Source organism: Nomascus leucogenys, chromosome 14 (assembly GCF_006542625.1).
Source record: "Nomascus leucogenys isolate Asia chromosome 14, Asia_NLE_v1, whole genome shotgun sequence".
In the NCBI taxonomy this organism is placed as follows: Eukaryota; Metazoa; Chordata; class Mammalia; order Primates; family Hylobatidae; genus Nomascus; species Nomascus leucogenys.
The window spans coordinates 50,351,722-50,374,276 of NC_044394.1; the positions used below are offsets into that span (position 1 = coordinate 50,351,722).

Below are 22,555 nucleotides of genomic sequence, written 5' to 3' on the forward strand. Positions count from 1 at the left end.
AGTTAGAGAGAAGAAAACTTCAGCTCCAGGGAGATTCGGACCGCTATGCTCACCGCGCCCCCCGAAACCGGCGCCCCTAAAAGAACCCCCGCACCCGCGTCTGCCGCTGCGCTCGGCTCTGGCCGGGTCCCGGGGGCCCGGCGCCTGGAACGGCGGTGACTGCGTCGGACTGGAGAACCCAACCAGGGGGCGGGGAGGGGGCGGGCAACGTGGCCACGGGAGGAAGTTTCCTGAAGTTGTCCATTTATTCCGGAGCTCGGCCGGCGACCCGGCCGGATCGCAGAGGCCGCCCTGTTTGGGAGAAGTCGGAGTTAGGGTGCTAAGGGAGAGAGGCGCCCTAGTCTGAGAGGGCTGCCTGGCTTCTTTCTCCCTGCTCGCCCCCTCGCCTTCCGGGCGCGCTGCCGGGCTCGGACTAGTACAGAAGAGGAGGAAGGGTTGGGGTGGCCAGCGCTGCCCCTCCCGGGCATATTACGCCCCGGGACACGGAGCCGCGTAGACTGACTGTTTCCTGGGACGAAGCCACGGGGTATCGGACCCCACCAGGATTATAAAACAGGGCGGAGGGAAGGGAGACCCCGAGGACCCCCCTTCCAGGCTGGTCACCATGTGGGGACTTTTGATCTGGACGCTGCTAGCTCTGCATCAGATCCGCGCGGCCAGAGCCCAAGGTAAGGAGGGACCCCCACGTGGGGACAGGGAGGCGGCTGGGAGAGTGGGCGGGGGAGGGGCGGCGGGAGCTCGCTGGCCTCACGGTGGCCTCCTGGATACCCGGCTTAGCCGTGGCAGAGCCCTCTCCAGGGAGTTTCAAGACACCCCATCTCCCAAGTTTTGGGGGCTCTTTTGGGGGTGGGGTAGTCTCTCCGAGACTTGTGGCTTCCGAATGGGGGAAGGTGGGGACGACCTGGGGAGGCAGAGAAGAGCCCAAGGTGAAGTGGGAGGGGCGCTCCCCTCCCCCCGTCTGCTGTGGCTGCCCTGCGCCGGCTTGGGAGGGGAGCGACATTCCGTGCCGGGCTCCACGCTCGGCTATGCTGAGCTTCCCAGATCGAGCTCCTGGTTCCCTGCTCGGTGTCTGCGGGGAAGGGCAGGGCCCCTGCCGGGCAGGCGGTGGCCCTCCCCGGGGAGAGGGAGTGGGGTGGGCGAGCGCTGGGAAGGAGTGAGATCGGGCGCTGGGTGCCGGGTTGCTCGCCCCGGGAGAGCAATTGCCCGGCTTGGCCACGTACGGGAGCCCGCCCCTGGCTGCCCGGCCGGCCGCTGGGGCTGGGGGTGCTTCGCTGCGCGGGCCTGTAGCCGAGGTCGCGGATGCAGCCGCGGACCCACCGGGGGGTGGTGCACAGGGAGGGTCTGAGGCCTCCCCTCCCCACCCATCCACCCACACCCAGCATCCCCGCCCCTGTCTCCAGCCTCCGCTGTTCGCTCGATAGTCTGTGCAGCCGCTTGCTGCTGTGACCTGTGGCTGCCGGGAGCAGCCTCGCGGTGGAGAAGGGCTGGTGGCTTTGGGTTTGGGAGTGCTACGAAGGATCCGAGGTGCGATCTGCGCTGCCCGCTTCCTGAGGGTGGATGCCCAGACGTCCCTCTGGTCCCCGGGCAGGTCCCCGCGGTGAAGGGCGGCTGCACCGGCGGTTCCTCGCCTTTGGGGTTCGCTGATCCAGACAGTGGTGTCAGCGGTGTCCGAGCGGCGCCTGCTGGGGGCGGAGGGAGACGAAGCCTGGACTGAGCTCCAGGACTCGCAGGGCTAGGCCTTCACTCTCGCAGGCTCAGGAAGGGGCCAGACCCACCCTAGGGGGCTGGACTGTGGGGGCTGCAACCCACTCCCCACGCCGCCTCTTGGATCTTCAAACCTTCTGGGAAGAAGGGACCCCGTGCGCCCAGGGTCAGGCAATCCAGAGAGCCAAGATCAAAGAGATGAAAATAATCAGCTCTCACTCACAGGGCTGAGGGGAGGATTTTACGAGGTAATTTACGTAAAAGCACTTAGAAATTTTGTAACGAGCCCTATAAATGTAGGGTAATAAAAGTTATTATTTTTATGATCATCATAAAATCTTTGAACAAGCGAGGACCTCAGAGGTCATCTTATTCTAGTAGCCATTTAACAGATAGGGAAACTGAGGCCAAATGGCATTAAGTGACTTGCCCAAGGCCACTCTGTGATCTGGGGGCAGAGGCAGGTCTGGAACCAGGTGAGTTCTGAGCCCCTCTCCCTCAAACCAGGACCGGCTGCATGGGGTCTCCTTGTCTAGGCCCCCTCTTTGAGGGGTCCCAGGAGGACCCTGATGCTGGCAGAATAGGAATGGGTTGTCCTTCATCCTGGAGCAGCCTCACAGTTGTGCTCTGGGATAACCAGTGTTACTAGCCAAAAGCCTGGACGGCGTGGAGGGACGGGATGCCAGCATCCGTCTGGACCCTTCTAACTTCATTGCTCTACAGACTTTTCAACAATGGTATGATCTCCCTGGGCAGGTGGCTCTCCAGTTCTTGTCTCATCTAGGACCAGGCCCTTATAGAGTCCCCAGGGCACCTGATGGCCCCTGCTTTGGGGTCTTCATGTGTCCCTTCCTGTCCCACGTCCACACCTGTGCCATCCACTTAAGGCCAAGATCCCACCCCTCCTGCTGAAGTGAAGGCCAGGTGGCCCGCTGTCCCTGCGCCTCCTGCGGGAGGGGCTCCCCTGTCAGAAGCAGAGAAAGTCTCTGTGATTGATTCACTTCCTCTCTGCCTTTCTTGTTTGCTGGCTTTTTGCGTGTCAGGCTGCCCAGGTCCCCTGCTGCTCCGCTCGTGTTCTCTGGCTCCGAGAGTGTTTTCCAGCATCGAGCCCTCTCCTGCCATGTGTGTCCCCGGCGGCAAGCCTTGCAGAGGATTGTGGGAACGCGGTCCTAGGCTTGGCAGTGCTGGGTTTGGGTGTTGGAGGGGGTGGGATTAGGGCATGAGGTCCTTTCTTATCTGCTTTGGGGTTAGAGAGTGAGTTTCTTCCAGTCTCAGGCCATGACATTAATCCTTCGGGGGTAGCTGAAGCCACTAGCACTGTCATTTCTGAGCCCACGAGCCTGGTTCTCCAGGCATGGCACAGAACGAGGGACGAAACAATTGTTCCTCCCTTGAGACAAACTTCACATCGACCACTGTCACCAGATTTTATCTGAGCCTAGCCTGGTTGGTTTTTTTTTTTTGGGTGCTGGACCTGAGCGACATCACCTGGGTATACTGAAAGCTAACATTTGACCATTGTCCCTATGCCCGATGGGTCACATGATGCAAACTCATTTCCCAAGCAAAGTGCAGTGAGGTTGTAGAAAGAGCATTGGCTTTGGCAGCAGAAAGAATGGGCTCTCATGATCTGGCTTTGCCACTTCGCTGCAGAGAGGCCTTCTGCAAGGCTCTTAGCCACTAAAAGCCTCAGTTTCCTCATCTGTACACTGGCGATAATAGCTCTTGCCTTGTAGAATTGCTAGGAGAATTCAAGGTATTCCAGGGACAGGGCCCCAGCCAGTGCCTGGCACATAGAAGGTACTTAATACATGGCAATTATTATTGTTGTTATGATGGTTTTAACACTAAGCTAGGAGTCCATGAAGTATGGTACCCTGCCACCCACCAATAAGACCTTGAATTCTTTTTCCTTACCCAGGAGGTTTCTTTAAATTCCTTCCGTGGCCACATCACTGTGTCTCAAAGAGTGGCCCTCAAGCACTTAGTTCCCAGGGAGTAGTAGCAATGCAGATTCTTGGGCTCCGCTCCCAGACACTGATTGGAAAGGTCTGGGTGAGCCTGGAAGTCTTTTAACTAGAGCCTCGAGAGATTTCCCATGTGCTTGGAAGCTTGATTACTGCTGGAGGTCGTCCTGGCCAGCCTGAGAGGTTGGGAGGAGGGCAGGAGCAGCCGAGCCAGCTGGTCCAGAAGTTTCTTTCAAGAGAATCATGCCTGGGGGGAGAACAGAAGGAAGGGAATCTGAGCTGAGTGAACAAGGCAGTGGGGACAACCCTGAAAGAGGACTGGAACCCCCAGCTCTAGAGGCTTCTGAAAGGCTCCAAAGGGAGAAAGTTTAGTGCTGGGAGCTAATCACAATAAAAGCCAACAGTACACGAGGGAGCGGGATGAAAGTTTAATTACATGGTGTGGCTAAGCTGTAATTATTAATTACTGACAGCAAAAAATAACTTATTGATCAGGGCCTTTTGCTAATTACCAGGAGGCTGAGTGTCGTGCTTGCCTGGGGCTCAGCTGTCAAAAGCCCCACGCGAGAGTGGAATGGGGGTGTCCCTACTCTCCCGTGCCCCTCTTTCCCGCACCCTTTGCACCCCTTGGCTTCAGCGGGGGAGTCCGGAACATTCTGGCAGTGGTTAGGTGAGGGATACAGCTTGGTGCTTCCACTGGCTGCAGAAAATGGCCTCTGCCTGGGAGGAACAGAGTCAGGACCCCCACCCAGAGGCTACATCCCGCTGGCAGCCTGACACCTGCCTCAGAAATCCCACCCCCTCCCCCCCTCCCCCCCCCCCACACACCCCACCCCCGCTTCATGCATTTGTTCGGCAAATATTTATCGACTGCCTCTCCCTCGTGTCCTCTACTGGAAGGCCGGCATAGGGGCCAGGAACCTTGTTCTACAAGGGAAAGGAGGCTGGGAAGGAGGCCAAATTCTTTACAGCGATCCTCTGTTTAAACAGCGCCTGAGTGGCTGACTTTAAAATGAAGTGTTAACCTGCATATTGGTCCGCATTTGACTTTGTACCACAGGACGCAGTCGGGCTGTAAGCTAACAAGGAGGGGAGAATGGGCTGATCTTCTGTCCTAAGGACTAATGGAAATCATTGCATTTGACTTGAAAGATACACGAAAACTCATCTAGGACCGTCCTCTGCCCACAAGGCCATCTGGTCTCTGCTTTCATACCCTTGATGATGGAGGACTCACTACTACTCAACACCAGCTGGTTGTTAGCTATGTTTTATGCTGATGAAGAAATTGTCCCCTTATAGCTGGTTTCCCTAGGATCTGGCTGTGGTTGAAGGGGTCCTCTGATTGGCTGGAGCCCTCTCCCTGTCCCTACAGACTCCCAGCCCCTCTGGGAGGCAGGGGGCTGAGTTGGAATTGATGTCGGGTGTTAGTGTGCTCCCTGCGGGGTTTCTACCCCGCTCCCCCTGGAGGATGTTGCCGCAGACAGCCCTGGAGCTGCCTAAAGCGGTGGGAATTAGTCATCATAATTTGGGGCCTTGGGATGCCAATAGCAACAAATGGGCCAGCAGCAACTGGTGGCTGCGGCCCACTGCCTGTAATGGAAAGGAAAACAAGCTGGTTGCCGAGACACCCCGGGTGCCCCCTCCCCTAGGTGTCCCACCCCTGCTGTCCATGTGCTGGGCAGGAGGCAGAGCCAGTGAGCAGCGTTGAGCAGGGATGCTCAGTATCTTCGGGGGAAGGGAGAGAGGGGACTGCAGGGCTTGTCCCCTCAGACTTCCCGGGCCCGGTGTCTGGACCAAAAAGCCTCTTGCTGAGCCCAGGGAGCCCTGGGGAGACCCTTCTCCTGCAGACGTGGTGAATGGCTCCCAGCGTGGCTTCTGCCCCTTTGAATCCTGCCTGCATCACTGGGCAATGCTGAGCTGAGCCAGTTTTCTCATCTGTAAAATGAGTAAAGTTAAAAATAGTTGTATCTACCGGCTGGGCACAGTGGCTCACGCCTGTAATCCCAGCACTTTGGGAGGCCAAGGCTGGCAGATCACTTGAGGTCAGGAGTTCGAGACCAGCCTGGCCAACATGGGGAAACCCCATCTCTATTAAAAATAAAAAAATTTAGCCAGGCGTGGTAGTGGGAGTCTATAGTCCAAGCTACTTGGGAGACTGAGGCAGGAGAATCTCTTGAACCTGGGAGGCGGAGGTTGCAGTGAGCTGAGATCACATCACTGTACTCCAGCCTACACAACAGAGCAAGACCCTGTCTCATAAAAAAAAAAAAAAAAAAAAAAAAAAAAAAAAAAAAAAAAGATCGTTATCTACCTTATAGAATTGTCTTGGATAATCAAATGAGATTGTCCAGATCACTTTGAAAATGCCCTTTGTAAATGTTCATTTCTTATAATATGTCCATCACAGGCCAGGAGGATGTCCTGATCACTGCCCCTCTGCTCCCCAGACATGAACCACCCCTCCCGCCTCATCTCCTCACTCCCCCTGCACTCACTCCTGTCCCCACACTGACTGCCTGTTGTTCCTGGAACTCACCAGGCCTCCAACCTGGCACTTGCAGTTCCTGCCTTTCCATCAGTGGTGCCAACACCACCCAGATGTCTACAAAGTTCACCCTTGTTTCCTTGGGGATTTCCTCCTAATGTCTCTTATCCATCTCGGAGCACCCTATAATGTGGCATCTCCCAGCACCCACCCCCTCACTCTGCATCATTTTCTCCGTTGCACTCAGCTCCAGCTGACATACATTGACTTGTTTGTTTGTTTATTATTGGTATCTCTGGAGGGCAGGGGCTTTGTTTCATTCACTGGTATATTTCTAGCCGCTAGGGCAGCGCCTCGCACATAGGAGGAGTCAGCATAATATGAAGAATGAATGAATGAATGAATGAATGAATGAATGCTTACTGGAGGCATACAGCCCACGGTCATCTGGCCCCTGCCAGCTCCTCCAGCTTCCTCCGAGGCCTCTCGCCCCATCTCCAGAGCTGATTGACTTGTGAAATGCCTCTGCTCTCTGTACATCTAGCATACCCCATGCCGTGTAGCCCTCAGCGCACTGAGCAGCCAGGTACCTCAAGAGTGGGGGCCCTGCCCTCCAGCAGCTCCCGCAGATGCATCTATGGAATGGGGTAGTGTTGCCATTGAGACAGGAGCCCCTGCTCAGATTTTCTGGCCATTTTCCCAGCAATTCCTGACTCTGGCCCGACAGATGAATCTGCCTGTAGCAGGCCTGGCCTCTGGGTTGGGCAGCCCCTGGGTCTCTGCTGAAGCCCCATCAGCTGAACTCCAACTTTATGATGTGAAGGAAATTGAGAGGAGGGGGTAGAAGGTTTAGGGGGTAATGCCATCCATACATGGATGCACCATTTGAAATATACAAGGTCCTTGATTAATGCTCCAGAGGAAAAGGGAGAGGAAGATCTTGCATCAACACTTATATTCCCAGCCAGGTGCGGTGGCTCATGCCTGTAATCCCAGCACTTCGGGAGGCCGAGGCAGGCAGATCACCTGAGGTCAGGAGTTTGAGACCAGCTTGGCCAACATGGCAAAACCCTGTCTCTACTAAAAATACAAAAATTAACCAGGTGTGGTGGCACATGCCTGTAATCCCAGCTACTTATTAGGAGGCTGAGGCAGGAGAATTGCTTGAACCTGGAAGGCAGAGGCTGCAGTGAGCCGAGAACATGCTACTGCACTCCAGCCTGGGTGACAGAGCAAAACTCCATCTCAAAATAATAATAATTATTATTTAGCCTGTGTTTCTTCTGATTGTAGCCCATTCGTTAGAGTGGATCACATGGTCCCACCCAATGGCAAGGGAGCTAGGAAGTGCAGGCTTTCATGTGCTGGAAAAAGACAACTGGATCTCATGCACTGGCAATGCCTAGTGTTCCTTCATAACCACAGAGAAGATATTGTGGTCTCCGCATTTCATACAGAGGGTCACTTTACACAAGACATTTTTACCTTACACATTCCTAAAGCAGAACCCCAGTCTGTGCTATTATTTCCTTGTTTGGAGGCTTATTTTATTCCTCCTTAAGCTGTTAAGAAGTGGTATGTATAGGATCAGTGCCTCAGAATTGGGCTGACCTGGGTTCAAGCTCTGTCATCTGCTATCTGTGGCACTCTGGGTTAAGTCACTTAACATTCTCAACCTCTGTTTCTTTGTCTTTAAAACAAAGAAAAACATTCCAATGCTTAAATGAGATAATACACATAGAGCACTGAGAATGGAGCCTGACATATCTTAAGCACTTGTTTAATAAATGACTTTAACTATGTTTGTACTTCTGTGCTTGCCCCTCCAAATGGCCTTAAGATAGGATCTCAGATTGCATTAAGACAGCTTTTCTTCTCTGGTATCTTTGCTGTATATTTCACCCATATCTTCCACATCTTCTCATCTTTTTCTTTTTCTTTTTTTTTTTTTTTTGAGACAGAGTCTTGCTTTGTCACCCAGGCCTGGAGTGCAGCGGCACGATCTCAGCTCACTGCAACCTCCGCCTCCCAGGTTCAAGTGATTCTCCTGCCTCAGCCTCCCGAGTAGCTAGGATTACAGGCATGTACCGCCACGCCTGACTAATTTTTGCATTTTTAGTAGGCATGGGGTTTCACCACATTGGCCAGGCTGGTCTCAAGCTCCTGACCTCAAGTGACTCGCCCACCTTGGTCTCCCAAAGTGCTGGGATTGCAGGCATGAGCCATTGCACTTGGCTCACCCCATTTTCTTTTGCTTCCTCCCCAGTTTAGAATCTTTTTGTCTTCCCTTCCATCCTGAGCTCACAGTTGGTGCACAGTTCTGCTTGTCAGACATGGCAAGGTGCATTACAACCATCATCTGCCTCAGTCCTCCCTATCACTCTGACATGTGGATAAAGTGAGGCTGAGAGATTAATCACCCAAGGCCTTCTAGCAGGGAAGTTGAGGAGTCAGGATTTGAACCCAGGCCTCTCTGGTCCCAACATCTGTCCTCTTTCCGCTGCTCCAGGCTGCCTTTGGCTTCCACAGCATACGTGGCTGTCTTCCCAAGGAGAGGCAGCTATTCTCCAGAGAGATGCCCAGACAATTGTGCTGTTTGAAGACAGGCTGGTCCAGGGAGGGTGGTAGAGTTTGGAAAGAGGCCTTGGAACTCCCCCTCTTCCTCTTCCTCCTCTTCCTCCTGATCCTCCTGGCTCTTGCCTCCACCCTGGCTGTGTCCTCACTAGGCCTTAACTTGGCAGAATATTGAAGGTCTTCTACTCTCCTCCTTGTCTCCATCTCTCTCTGGGGTTGGGATGCCCCAAAGCTATTTGAGGAGTTCCCTTAAGGTCACTTGGGGCATTCAGAACTGGCTTGCCAGTAACTGAGCCACACAAGTGCCTTCTAAATTGGACGAGGTGTGAGGGTGGGGAGGATGAGGGGAAGAAAGGCAATTAAAGTTTGATGCCATGTAGGAAGCTATTAGTGACCCAGAGGGGTGATGAAATTTTGATGATGTGACAGTCCTAACGGAAGGAAATATTATTTGCCGTAACGAGGCTCATTCAGGGAATTCAGCATCTGGGGCAGACACCAGTGACTCTCAAGGGCCTCGTAAAGCCAGGACTCTGGAAATTTCCCCCTTCCCCGGGCACCTCCCTGGAGGTACAGATCTGGCAGGCCCAGAATCTGAGTAAAGGTCAAAAATATCACTGGGCACCTGAACAATTGGGCTGTCACCACATAATGTGAGTTAATTATGAATCTGGAGCCAATGCTTCATTTGCTGCTTCGAACTGTGAGAGCCAGTGCAGAAAGTGGCAGCAGGGGCCCAGGCGGGACAGCATAGAGCACTAAGAAACCTGAAATGGGCCGGGCACAGTGGTTCATGCCTGTAATCCCAACATTTTGGGAGGCAGAGGTGGGTGGATCACTTGAGGACAGGAGTTCAAGACCAGCCTGGCCAACATGGTGAAACCCCATCTAAAAATACAAAATACAAAAATGAGCTGGGCATGGTGGCACGTGCCTGTAATCCCAGCTACTCGAGAGGCTAGGGCAGGAGAATTGCTTGAACCTGGGAGGCGAAGTTTGCCATGAGCCGAGATGGTGCCACTGCACTCCAGCCTGGAGGACAGAGTGAGACTCTGTCTCAAAAAAATAGAAACCTGAAATGCAGGTGACTCCCTGGGCTCAAATCCTACCTGTCATTTACTGCCTGGGTGACCTTGGATGAGTTACACACCCTGTCTGTGCCTCAGTTTCTTCATCTGTAAAATGGGGATAACAATTGGATTGTGACAGGGTTTAATGAGCTGTGCTAAGATCTTAGGACACAGTGCTCTGTGTATCATAAACACTGAATAAGTGTTTGTCATGTGATTGTCCTTAGCATGTTTACCTTGGAAGCAAGGTCCGTTTGGGGCCTGCAGTTTGACAGGTGCCCCTGCCCCAACAGCTTTTGTTCCTTTTGTCTTTCACAGACCTGCCAGTGGCATCTAAACTTCTGCTGTTAGGGATTTATTGATTTGGTTAAGACATTCTCTGTCTCCAGCTTAAAATGCAAATATGGCACAGAGAACCCACCTATTAAGCTGTTATCAGCTGTTCAGCCTTAAGGTGAATGTATTTATTGGATCCTCCCTTAAAATCTCAAATGTATGTGGGTAGCTTTCATAGACATCGCATTTGCTCTTCACCCCAGTCTATGAAGGAGGTTGGCCAGAAACTATCAATGTTATTAACATTGTTAGTATGGAAGTTCAGAAATATTAAGTAACTTGCCAAGGTCGCTTGACTCGTAAGAAAGAGATGATGAATGTAGGTCAGCTGCCTCCCAGGCCATTGCCTTAGATCTGGCCAAGATACCCACATTCAGGAACTGTTTGCCATGCTGCTTGGGGCTGGTGGACCCAGGGTAGGCTCATTTGACCACAGGCTTCTCCTTAGCTTGGGTGGGCACAGGAGGAGGACACAGGGGGCAGCCTGGGCTGGCCTCTTCTTTCTGTAAGGATACTTGGAGCCCCCTCTTGATGTCCATAGGGTCTTAGTGATGGGGTCTGGATGCTGAGACCCGTCATATCACGCCCTTGCTCTCAGAACTCTGGTAGCTTCCCTACAGCTGTGGCCTCAACGGCAAACTCTCCACAATCTGGCCCTACGTGCCACTGCAATCTCGCCTCCACCTGTCCCCACGCCAGCCTTCCACCAAGCTCACACTGCCCTCCCCACCCTGCCAGCCCAATAGCACCTTCCTTTCTCCCCTTTCGAACCCCTGTTCTCCTCTCCACTGACCCCAAAAAGTCTAGTGTGAAGCCATCCCTGACCTTCAGCTGGGACTCCTCCTCCCAGTTGTTCCAGTCTAGATGTCTCACTGGGCATTTTGGCCCTGTTGATTCTGAATTATCTTTTAATATCTGTGTGTGTTACTGATTTCTTTAATTGTGAACTCTTGAGTTTAGATAATAACCCTTCATCCACAAGGACTGAGGTACTAGACATAAATTATTTCTTGAATTAACGCACTTAATTCTTTTAAGTGTGCTAGGGAGGTTAATAGTGAAGTCAGAGAGATAAGATAACAAGTTCATGACTCTGCGTGGGCCTCAGAGGCCACAATGGAAGAGTCTCATTGGGTCCTTTTGGGCCAGGCTTTTAGCCTGTGTGGCCAGAAGTGTCCTCATTGGGAAAAAAGTGGGAAGGTAAATGCAGCTTTTCCAAACTCTTCCATGATGTTCCACTCATGGTCAGGAGGGTGGACACATGCCCTGGGGTATCTGGCCATGCAGCCTGAAACCACCTACTATCCCATGACCTTTTCCTTATATATTTCTAAATTTTATTTTGTATTTAATTTTATATTTTTTGAGATGTCAGTCTCTGTCACCCAGGCTGGAGGGCGGTGGCGTAACAAGAGCTGACTGCAGCCTCAACCTCCTAGGTTCAAGCGATCCTCCCGCATCAGCCTCCTAAGTAGCTGGGACCACAGGTGTGCACTACTGTACCCAGCTAATCATTTTATTTTTTGTAGATATAGGGTCTTGCTCTGTTGCCTAGTCTGATCTCGAATTCCTGACCTCATGTGATGCTCCTGCCGCTGCCTCCCAAAGTGCTGTGGTTTCAGGTGTGAGCCACCACACCCAGCCTATTTTAGTTTTAAAATATGTGAATATGTGCATTCTACTCCATGGGCTATCTAAATTCTATCCCAACACACTAAGGATATGTTAAAGCCAGTCGATGCTGCTGGAAGATGTGGCTTGTCGTCCCCATGGCTTCCTGGGCCCCGTAGAACGTACGTCAAAATCTGGTCTCGAAAGACTTGAATGAGTCACAGCATCTGTAAGATTCTAAGATGCTTTACATGTGTATATTTAAGCTGTTTGTGTTTAAAATTTTCTGTGCTGTTTTCTAAAGCAGTTGGACCTCAAACATAGTTGAGTCACTCTACCTGTATTATTAGTCAGGGTTCTCTAGAGGGACAAAACTAACAAGACAGATGTATATGTGAAGGGGAGTTTATTAAGAGTATTGGATCACACTGCCAGAAAGTGAAGTCCCACAATAAGCCATCTGCAAGCTGAGGAGCAAGGAGGTCAGTCCAAGTCCCAAAACCTCAAAAGTAGGGAAGCCGACAGTGCAGCCTTCAGTCTGTGGCCAAAGGTCTGAGAGCCCCTGGAAAATCACTGGTGTAAGTCTGAGAGTTCGAAAGCTGAGGAACTTGGAGTCTGATGTTCAAGGGCAGGAAACCTCTAGCACGGGGAGAAAGACGGAGGCCGGAAGACTCAGCAAGTCAAGTCCTTCCACGTTCCTCTGCCTGCTTTAATCTAGCCATGCTGGCAGCTGATTAGATGGTGCCCACCCAGACCGAGGGCGGGTCCACCTCTGCCAATCCACTGACATAAATGTTACTCTCCTTTGGCGACACCGTTGTAGACACACCCAGGAACCATACTTTGCATCCCTCAATCCAATTAGGTTGACACTCAATATTAACCATCATCCTGCCTATGTGCAATGGCTGGCCTATGGCCATGCCTTCAAGGGTGGTGGGAGTGAGGATACAGCTGTTGCCCCTCCCAAGGGGACCCTGCTGCTTGGGTGATTGGGTGGTAGTCTGGGTTCTTCTTCGGCTTCATCCAAACTGCTCCAAACCATTAGAGGACCTGTCTCCTGTCTTCTCCCTGGACCTTCCCACCTCCCCCTCTTAATTTGGACCAGGCAAGCCAATCAACACCAGCAGTGGGGTCTTATTTGGAGACTAGTTGAGGGCCTGAAGACTCTCTTAGTCGGAGGTTTGGGCTCTGGGATCACTATGTCCACCGCCCAGGGGCCTTTTTCATTTAGATGTGTGGGTACCTTCCAGAAGAGCTAAGGCTCCCAGAAGACCAGCCCCTTGCAAAGTAGGTCCTTACTGTGTGTGGCTGGTGCCCCATACAGCTGCAAGCACCTTGCCCTCCCCATGCATCACTAAGGAAATGTTCTTGATTAGGTTCAAGCACCTCCTCCCAAAACATCCACCTAGCCCCCCACCAGGGTTTCTGGCCGGCAGCCCGCCTGCTCACCCATTCCCCTGGGGTTCCTGGCCAGCAGCCCGCCTGCCTATCCCTGATGTTTGTCTCTGGCTGCCCTGGCTCGAGGAACCCAGAATGGAAGAGGGGCTTCTGCCCTGAGACGGTGCCTGGTGCTCAGACCCGATTGCTCAGTCAACCCCGAAGTCTCCTCCCCACGGGCAGTGTGCGTGTTAGCTTTGGACGGCTCTGGATGGCTCAGCCTGGTGACCCTTGGCTTCCCCATTTGGAGTCCCTTTCTGTGCCCCGGTGTAGTGTCTACAGGCAGAAAGCGGGTTGGCCGACAGACCGTCGCGGGGCTTGGGCTGCCAAGGAGGGCCGAGGGGAGTTCCTCATTAGCTTGGCTCCAAGCTCATTATCCGCCTGCGCATCACTGGGTGAAAAATGGTAGTCGTCGGGACAGTAATAAATACGCGGCTGTCAGTGTTGATGTGATTGCACTAATGAAGAGAACTCAGCCCCAGAGAGGAGGCGCTTCTGGCTGTGGCTTCAGGTGGCTGGAGAGCTCTGTCCACTGCCCGTGCTCCTCTGTCCCAGAGCCCCACGAAGACAGAGAAGGGAGGTGTTGGCATTTAACCCCTTCCTCCTCAGGCCCTGGTGGCTGAAGAACCTAGAAAGTGCTGGAAACCACCAAGAAGAAGGAACACCGTTCTGCTTCAGGGAGGGGGCGGTGTGCTAAGGGGCTGCCACCCTCAGCCTGGGCCTTGGGCAAAGGCAAACAGGACCAGTGGAGTGGACAGTGGTGCTTTTGACAGCTCAGCCTCCCTTGCAGAGCCCTGGTTTGAAGCAGGAAGGCGTGGGGAGGAACACAAGGCCCATTGTCTGTGCCCCCAGGCCTGCCATCTCCCCTGGAATGTTAGGACTTATTGTGTCTCCAGGAACTTGGAATGTCCGGCCCCAGGGTTTAGGGATTAGGCCTCTGCTGAGAAACAGCTTGAGGGGCCCTGGGTCCTTAGAGCCCAGGCTGAGTCCAAGCTGAGGCACAGCCATTCCTCCTAGATGCTGGCAGAGAGAGGGAGGACACTTAGGCCCCTCATAGTGCCAGGCCTTGGGGGAACCTGGGGGTTGAGGAGGGAGGAGGGCGGGATGGGAGGGATGAGGGGATGCCCTTCCATCTGTGGGGCATCAGGAGCCATATTCTGGGAGCCCAGGTGTCACCTGCCTCTTGATGGAGGTGAGGGGGTGGCCTAGAGCAGTGGGTCTCACACTTGAGCACCATTTGGGGACCCATTAGAATGCATATTCCTGGGCCCCATTCCCAGAGCTGCTGAAGCAGTGGGTCTGCGAGAGGGGCCTGGGAATTTGCATTTCTGACAGTTCCCAGGTGTCGCTGCCACTGCTGCTGGTCCAGGGAGCCCACTTTGAGAAGGCCTGGCATACAGGTTTGAAGAGAAGGTGCTTCTCCTAGGGCCCAAGTCAAGGTGTCATAGTGGTGGCTGAGCTGAGCTACTTCTGCCCATGGACTCCGAGTCAGCTGCTGCAGCTGCAGAGGGCTACAGCAAAGCTCAGTTAACACATGAACTTGAACGTGGTGATGGCCTTGCACCTGGTGGGGGTTAGTATTGACCAGCACTCATTGTTCGCTTCTTCCTTCAGGAGGCTGTTGCCCCTCCTGTCCTGACTTAAAAGGAAAGAAAAGAAAAGAAAATCCAGCCCAGAGCCCTCCTTCCTGGGAGAAGGAGCTTTTGCTAGAAGCTCCAAAGTAACCCCCATGAGCCAATGGATAACCAAAACCATGAACCTCTTTTGCTTCTCATGCACTTACTAAGCACCACCTGTATACTAAGTGAGGTGCCTAGGATCCAGCCCAGTCTAAGGCAGGTCCCTGCCCTCAAACTGCTCATGGTCAAGTGAAGGCAGCAAGCCTGTGGTTGGTCCTATAGGACAGGTGATTTGGGAGTCCAGAGGGATGACCTGAGATGCAGCCCCAGAGGAGGAGGTGACATAGAAGCTGAGTCTTGTAGGATGGGAGGGGCCCCCATCTTCTCTAGGAAATGCTGGGGTCTTCTTTTTCATCCTTACTGCTACCAAGCAGCAATTATAGGCAGCAAATACACACCTTGGTCGTATCTAATCACTAAGGCCAAACTGTACCTGGCCACACCCCAGTGGCTTCTGCCCTCAGGTGCCTACACTCAGGGTCACTTGCATTCCTGGGTAGCAATCATCTCATAGAAGCTATGCAAGCGTCAGGAGGGAAACAGCAGCTTAAACCACGGTGAATCATCTAAGCACACATGGGATGGGCAGATGTGTCTGGGGCTTGTGGTCTTTCTTCCCAGCACCCCCCTTTGGCTCCGGATCCTGGAGCCTCCCTAAGGGCCAGCATCGGAGCTAAAATGGTAGGGAACAAGGAGAATTACTAAGGTCAGATTACAAAGGGCTACCTCACTTTATAGAGGAGGATGTGCAGCCAAGAAAGGCAAGTGAGGTGCGAGCTCAGGAGCCTGGCTTTCCTGCCCCCTCCGCAGGCTTCACCCACTGCAGCTGTTGGCCAGTCTCTGGCAGGACTGAGTTCTCTAGACCCTCCTTGGCACCATCCCCCACATAGGAATCAGCAGAATTGGGAGGTGAGAGAGCTGCAGAACAGCTGGACCCGTGATCTGGCTTCTCCAGCTCACGTCCAGGGGGTCTGGGCATGGACACCCCAGATCCACATCTGGGCAGCCACCAGCCTTTGCCAGGGGTGGGAAGGGGTAGCTGAAGAGCCAGTCTCTGGGGCGTGGCTTTGGAAGGGCGCCACACTTCCTCTCGTGTGCCCCAGCACCTCTCTGGAGTGTGGTGGGTTTGAATATCCTCTGCAGGGCTGGGAATCAGGGAGGAGGAGTGACCAGACTTGGGCTGCCCCATGAGCAGCACAGACGGCCACTTCCCTGGCTCTCCTGACCCCAGAACTGGCTGCTGGTTTAGGGGTGTAGCTCTCTGGGCCCCTCCCAGGTGGTCAGTTTAGCTCTCCTATGCCACACCAGCCCCAGACACTCAAGGCCCATGAGTGGGGTTAGGGGAACCTGCAGCTCAGCTCCCGGATCAGGAGCTTTTGGGGTTCCCCAGAACTCAGGGCATCATAAGAGCTCACAGTGACTGAGCCTTTGCGAGTGCGATGTCATTCTAGATGCTGTCTGTGGATCTGCCCCTCCAATCCTCTCAGGCCTCTAGGAGGAAGCATATTTTCCCATTATATGGACGAGGAAACCGGCACAGAGAGCCCAGCAGCTTGCCCAGAGTAGCATGGCTTATGAGTGCTAGATTCAGGAACAGACTCAGAAACTGGGCGCAGAGCCTGTGTTCTCAGCCACGGTGTGTGCCGGGTGGCATCCTGGACCCCCTGCCTCCTCTCTGTGCTCCTGAGAAGGCCACATTCTCAGGCTGGCCTGTAACTTGGCCTGGTTCTGCCTCCGCTTGGCTAAATGACCTTGGCCAGATGACTTAGCCTTTCCCTAGCCTCAGTTTCCTCATCTGTTAAATGTGGTGTTTCTTTTTTGTTTTGTTTTGTTTTGTTTTTATTGGAGACGGAGTCTCGCTCTGTCACCCAGACTGGAGTGCAGTGGCGTGATCTCAGCTCACTGAAAGCTCCACCTCCCGGGTTCATGCCATTCTCCTGTCTCAGCCTCCCGAGTAGCTGGGACTACAGGCGCCCGCCACCACGCCTGGCTAATTTTTTGTGTGTATTTTCAGTGGAGACGGGGTTTCACCCTGTTAGCCAGGATGGTCTCGATCTCCTGACCTCGTGATCCGCCCGTCTCGGCCTCCCAAAGTGTTGGGATTACAGGCGTGAGCCACTGCGCCCGGCCAAATGTGGGTTTTAAACAAACAAAATATCCTCACTCTCGAGGGTTGGTGGGAAGATTGTCTGATGTACAATTTGGGAACATGGCTGACCCAGCCCTGGAATTACTATGTGAGCCCGAGGGGCTCTGTTAGAGGCCTCTCCCACCCACTGCCCTTGGTGCTCATGACATGTCTGCCCAGGGCTCAGCCAACCTGGACAGCCTTGGCCCAGGACTTTGTGCTTGTCCCTCATGCCCTTCCCCAGCTCCCTGGGGTCTCTGTGCCTGTTTCCATGTGGGTGGGGGAGCTGAGGAGCACCCCAGGACTCAACTCACATGGAAGGAGGCGTCGCTGAAAGATGCAGTCTTAAGAATACAGTGTTCCTTTTCATCCCGTATTTGACTGAACCTAAGACACATCAATTATAAGGCATGTTATTTTATGTGTCGCCAAGAAAGAAAAAAAAATGCTGCCGTTTAATCCACAAAATACATTCTGACTCCAGAGATGTGAAAATGAAAACAATGGGCATTTAGAGGAAATATGGTAATAACCACCATTTATATAAAGCCTATCCCCTTGCCAGTCTGTGTTCTAAGCGCCTCACATGTATTAACACATTGAATCCTCTCAACAACCCCCGTGAGTTTGGATGTGACCATCCTAGCAACTAGAAAATGGGCTGGTAGAGTTGGTTCAAAAAATACAAGATGCTCATGCTGGCAATGTTCACCAGTTGTCCGATACTGCAAAGGTTCTTTTTGGATTTTACACCCCCCAGCTAGCGTTGGGTTCTGTTGATTGGGCCCCCTGCACAGGCCAAGATGGAGCAGGGGCCACAGGATGAAGAGGCCACCCAAAGAGACTGAACACTGCCCCTCTGTCCTCAGCACAGCAGGTCCAAGCTCATGGATAAATCAGGAAACCCTCTGCGGTCCACATCGAAGACCAGCCCCTGGGGCTCAGACAACCTCAGGCCTGTCCCCAGGTCTCCAGAGAACCCTCCCAGTCCATCGCTGTCTTCCTAGAATGTGCTGGGCTGATGAAGTCTCTCTTCTGTCCTGCCTCCATCCTAGCATTCCTTCCTCAGCCCTGTCTGAGGCCAGCACCTGTCTTCTGGGCACAGGACAGTGGCCCAGAGGAATGCATGTCTGGCTGGCTTTGGTCTCCACCAGGCCTGAGTAACCAGTGGTGGGGGTTGGGGAGCTGGAGGGAGGCCTCTTGTCTGAGCTGGAACTTGCAGGCCAGGCTGGAGCTTCTGAATCCAATCCACTTGGCCTTTTCCTTCTCCTTTGGCCAACCCAAAATCAAAGTGAAGGACTTGGCTTAAATTCCCCAGAGCCCCTGGGACAGGCTGGCACAGCTGGGCGCCGTGCATCTGCCCAGCCCTCGGGGTTTGGGTGTGGTGGGGGTGGAGGTTTCCTTGGAGGGGCCAGGGCCCTGAAGACAGCTGGCCCCTGTTCTCCCCGTCCTGAGCCCCAGCCAACTCATTCATCTGTCACTACAGACAGGAGAGGAGGACTTGGGATCTGTTCCCCAGCTCGCCCAGGCACAATTCTGGCACATCTCTTGCCCCGCTCAGGAGGTCCTTCCTCACTCCTGGCCTCTCCTGAAGTTTTCTTTTGTTTTCCAATCCGCCGGGCTCCCGCTGCCTGGAGGTGTGGGCTTGCAGCAGCCTGCCCGGAGACGGCTCTGTCTCGCTCAGTGCTCAGGTCCTGGCCTCCAGGAGCAGCTCTGAAAGGGGGTACAGCCCTGACATGTTCTCTAACCCACTGGCAGGACCAGCGGCATCTTTTGCAGGGTCCGGTGCAAAATGAAAATGCTGCAGGACTCGGTGATTCACGCCTATAATCCCAGCACTTTGGGAGGCTGAGGTGGGCGGATCACCTGAGCTCAGGAGTTCAAGACCAGCCTGGCCAATATGACAAAATCCTGTCTCTACTAAAAATACAAAAATTAGCCGGGTGTGGTGGTGGGCACCTGTAATCCCAGCTACTCAGAGGCTGAGGCAAGAGAATCGCTTGAGCTGGGGAGGCAGATGTTGCAGCGAGCCAAGATTGCACCACTGCACTCCAGCCTAGACGACAGAGTGAGACTATCTCTCAAAAAAAAAAAAAAGAAAAAAGAAAAGAAAATGTGGTGTTAAAAAATTAATCAGAATTTCAAGATGGCGGTAGAGAAGTATTACACCAAGGGTGGTGCCCTTCTAGGCGTGGGGCCCAGGGTGACTGCCCAGGTCGCAAGCCCGAGAACCCTGCCCTGCCCACTGGTGAGACCTTCAGGTGTTCCCCTCCCCTCTCCAGGCCTCAGTTTCCTGCTCTGTAAAGCAGAGAGGCCACCACCTAGGACCCTGTTCTCCTGCTGCCCCCTCTCATGGGGCTGACAAGGCCGGGGGACCCTCTTCTCTCAGACTCCAGGAATACAAGGGTGAGGTAGAAGAATGGTGAGCAGGCCTAGAAACTTCTCCATGAAGTTCCCCAGTTTTCCCTAGGAGACTGTGTTAGGCGTCACAGGCAGGATGTGGAATTCCACCTCGCGCCCTGGTGCCTGCTTGTCTGGTCCTGCCTGGTATGTGCTGCTCTCTCTGCCTCTGTCTTCTTGTCTCATGAGAGGCTGTGTTCAAATTACCATGGTCTTGAAAGCCAGAGCACACCTCGGCTGGAATCCTGGCCCTGCTGCTTGTGAGTTATGGAACCTCGGCAAGCTACCAAAGCTCTTCCGGCCTCAGTTACTTCGTCTATCAAATGGGGCAGTGAGACATATTGCAAAGAAAATGTTAATCCTCTTATATTCAGTTTCCTCCTTCCCTTTTGACTCTTGGAGAGAGATTAGGAAAATCCTGCAAGGCTGGCTAGATTTTCCTTCTGTGGTACCACAGTGGCATGGAGCATCTGGTGCAGAGTAACTGCTCAATAACCACTCCTCCTAGTAACAACATCACCATGGCCACCCTTATTACAGTTGCATCTTCCCCTCATGAAGCCGGGTTAGTTCAGGGCTTTTGGATGCACCGGTTCCTTGAGTGGCTGAGAGTGGTGCTTATGCCGGCAGCCTCAGCACCACGCAGTGGTTGCTAAACATGCAGAAACTCAGACCTCACCCCAGACCTGATGAATCAGAATCTGCATTTTAAGATTCCCCAGGTGCGGCATGCACATTAAATTCTGGGAAGCACTAGAGTTCATTTGCTGCTGTTGCTATTTTAAGATTGATTTTAGGAGGGTCTCTACTCTTCTAAAAAATAGGAGTGATCAGTTCTATTCTTTTTTTGGAGACAGAGTCTCGCTAGAGTGCAATGGCACAATCTTGGCTCACTGCAACCTCTGCCATCTGCCACTCCCGGGTTCACGAGATTTTCATGCCTCAGCCTTCCAAGTAGCTGGGACTATAGGCGCACTACCACACCAGCTAATTGTTTTGTATTTTTAGTAGAGACAGGGTTTTGCCATGTTTCCCAGGCTAGTCTCGAACTCCTGAGTTCAGGCAATCTGCCTGCCTTGGCCTCCCAAAGTGCTAGAATTCCAGGCGTGAGCTACCACGCCCAGCCCAAAAATATGAACTATCGGTTCTATCAGCTTGCCTGGAGTATGTGTGGAGAAGCTATTGGCTTCCTAATACTGGTCTATTTTGAATCCCAGTTTTCTGCTCTCAGAGGGAAGTCCTCCTCCCTGCTCCTGCTCCTGCTCCAGCCAGCAGTGAGGGGGACCTGGGAGGGAACCTGGAGGTTGAGGAGGCCCAGCAGGCTGAGCGGCCCTGCGCGGTCCTCCTCCTGGAAAAACAACCCGGAGGCCCTGCTTTGTTAATGGTCTGTCTGCCCTGCTGTCTTTGATACAGGAAGGAGACCTTGAAAAGGAATCACCCCCTTAAGTAAACAAAACAGAAAATTCTCTGGAGGGGGAAAGCACAGGAGAGCTCTTGGGGGAACTCATCACTTACTGAAGGGCAATTCCCTCTGCAGTATGGATCTGTTTCACATCCGGGAAACGTGCAGAGCAGTCCAGCCTGGGCCCACAGGCGTGAAGAAGCAGAGAGTCGCGATCTGGGGCGGGGTGGGGTGCAGTGGAGCTGACGGAAAGGGGGTCAGAGTCCCAGTGTCAGGTGAGATCAGGGGGCAGCTAGGCAACCAGAGAGAAGCCAATCTGAGCTCTCCGCACCCTATCCCTGCTTTTGCAGAGCAGAGAGGCACTGAACTCGGCTAGGGTACCATCTTATTTCCTCAGTCTTGTCCAACTGGGCTTGTCCTACTCAAGCTCTAGGGGCCTTCCAGGGGGAAGGCCTCCTCCCCCTCACTCCTTCCTTCCCCCCACCCAGGGCTCTTGGCAGACTGCCAGGCTTTTCTATTCCTCTACTTAACCAATTGATGAGGCCTCAAGCAGTTTACAGAGCAATAGAGAACAGAGAGGGGGAACCCCGGAGCCAGACTGCCTCTGTGATGACCCTAGACAGGTGACTCAGCCTCTCCGAGCATCAGTTTCCCTATCTGTAAATGGAGGATGATAGTCCTCACTTCATGAGGTTGTTGTGAGGATTACCTAATTATTTGTAAAAGCTCTTAGAAGAGCTTTTCACAGATAGTTGTCTATGGCATTACAAAAATATTGAATAAATCGAAATAGAAAGCAATGACTCAATGGGGAAGAAATACCTTCCTCATGGGGGCATCAGAAAGGACTTTAAGGAAGATGGGACATTTGAACTGGGGACATAAAGATGCTTAGTCACTGGAATGTAGGGATGCAGGTTCAGGAGGAGGATTCCAGGCAGAGGGCACTGCAAGGGCTGGCCGAGGCCTACAGATGGGAGCATTAGCCAAGTGCAGGATGGGTGAAGGGGAGGGTTGGGCCCCTGCTACCTCTCCAAGGAATGACAAGGAAAGGACCAGATGGTCAAGGCCCTTGAATTCCAAGATGAAGACCTTGGAGTTCAGGGCCCCAAAAGATGAAAACCAGAACCAGCCCCCATCATGCCCATGCAGGCATTGGGCATCTGAGCATTGCTCTTGGGCCATGATAGTCTAGGAAACCCACTGAAGAAGCTGCTTCCCCTGTGGTCCCTCTGAGGCCCTTGTCCCATGGGAGGAGGGGCTGAGGCACGGGAAGAAAGAAGCACCTCTCCTTACTTTCCCTAAGTGTCTCTATGTACCCTTTGCAAATCACTCCAAGTGAGGCAGTGGGTGGATTTCCACCTCTGCACCAGCCACAGCACTCTTTGCCTCCGTCCCTCCTCAAACACTGAATTGTGGGGAAGAGGAGGAAAAAGACTGGGAACTATTACTTTCCTCCCTGAGCCAAGAAAACTTGTCCTGAGCTATGAAAACAGCCCTAATTTCTGGAATCCAGAAGTGTCATATTGTAGTTCAGGAGGCACTCACAGAGGGAGGAGAGAACTCTGCATCGGGCTTGGGGAATCAGCTGAAATCTGCACATGCAGATAATGGGGGCATGAGGGAGGGCCCTGGGTCCCCTTTCCAACGTGTTGCTGACTTTCTGGCAACCCAGAGATAAAAGGTTATTTTCTCCCTTTGGTTGACCTGTCTGTTCAACATAGAGAAAAGGACTTACAGCCCATGGCTGGGCAGG

At 53.2% G+C, this 22,555-nt stretch overlaps 1 protein-coding gene across 1 annotated transcript in view; it reads left to right on the forward strand.

Moving 5' to 3' along the window:
• Positions 1 to 588: 588 nt before the first annotated feature.
• SDK2 (sidekick cell adhesion molecule 2) overlaps positions 589 to 22,555 on the forward strand; it is a 309,169-nt gene continuing 287,202 nt past the window's right edge. The window contains exon 1 of the mRNA XM_030827794.1: positions 589 to 668. Coding sequence (XP_030683654.1) covers positions 605 to 668 — 64 coding nt within the window. The 5' untranslated portion in view covers positions 589 to 604. The remainder of the gene's footprint in view (positions 669 to 22,555) is intronic.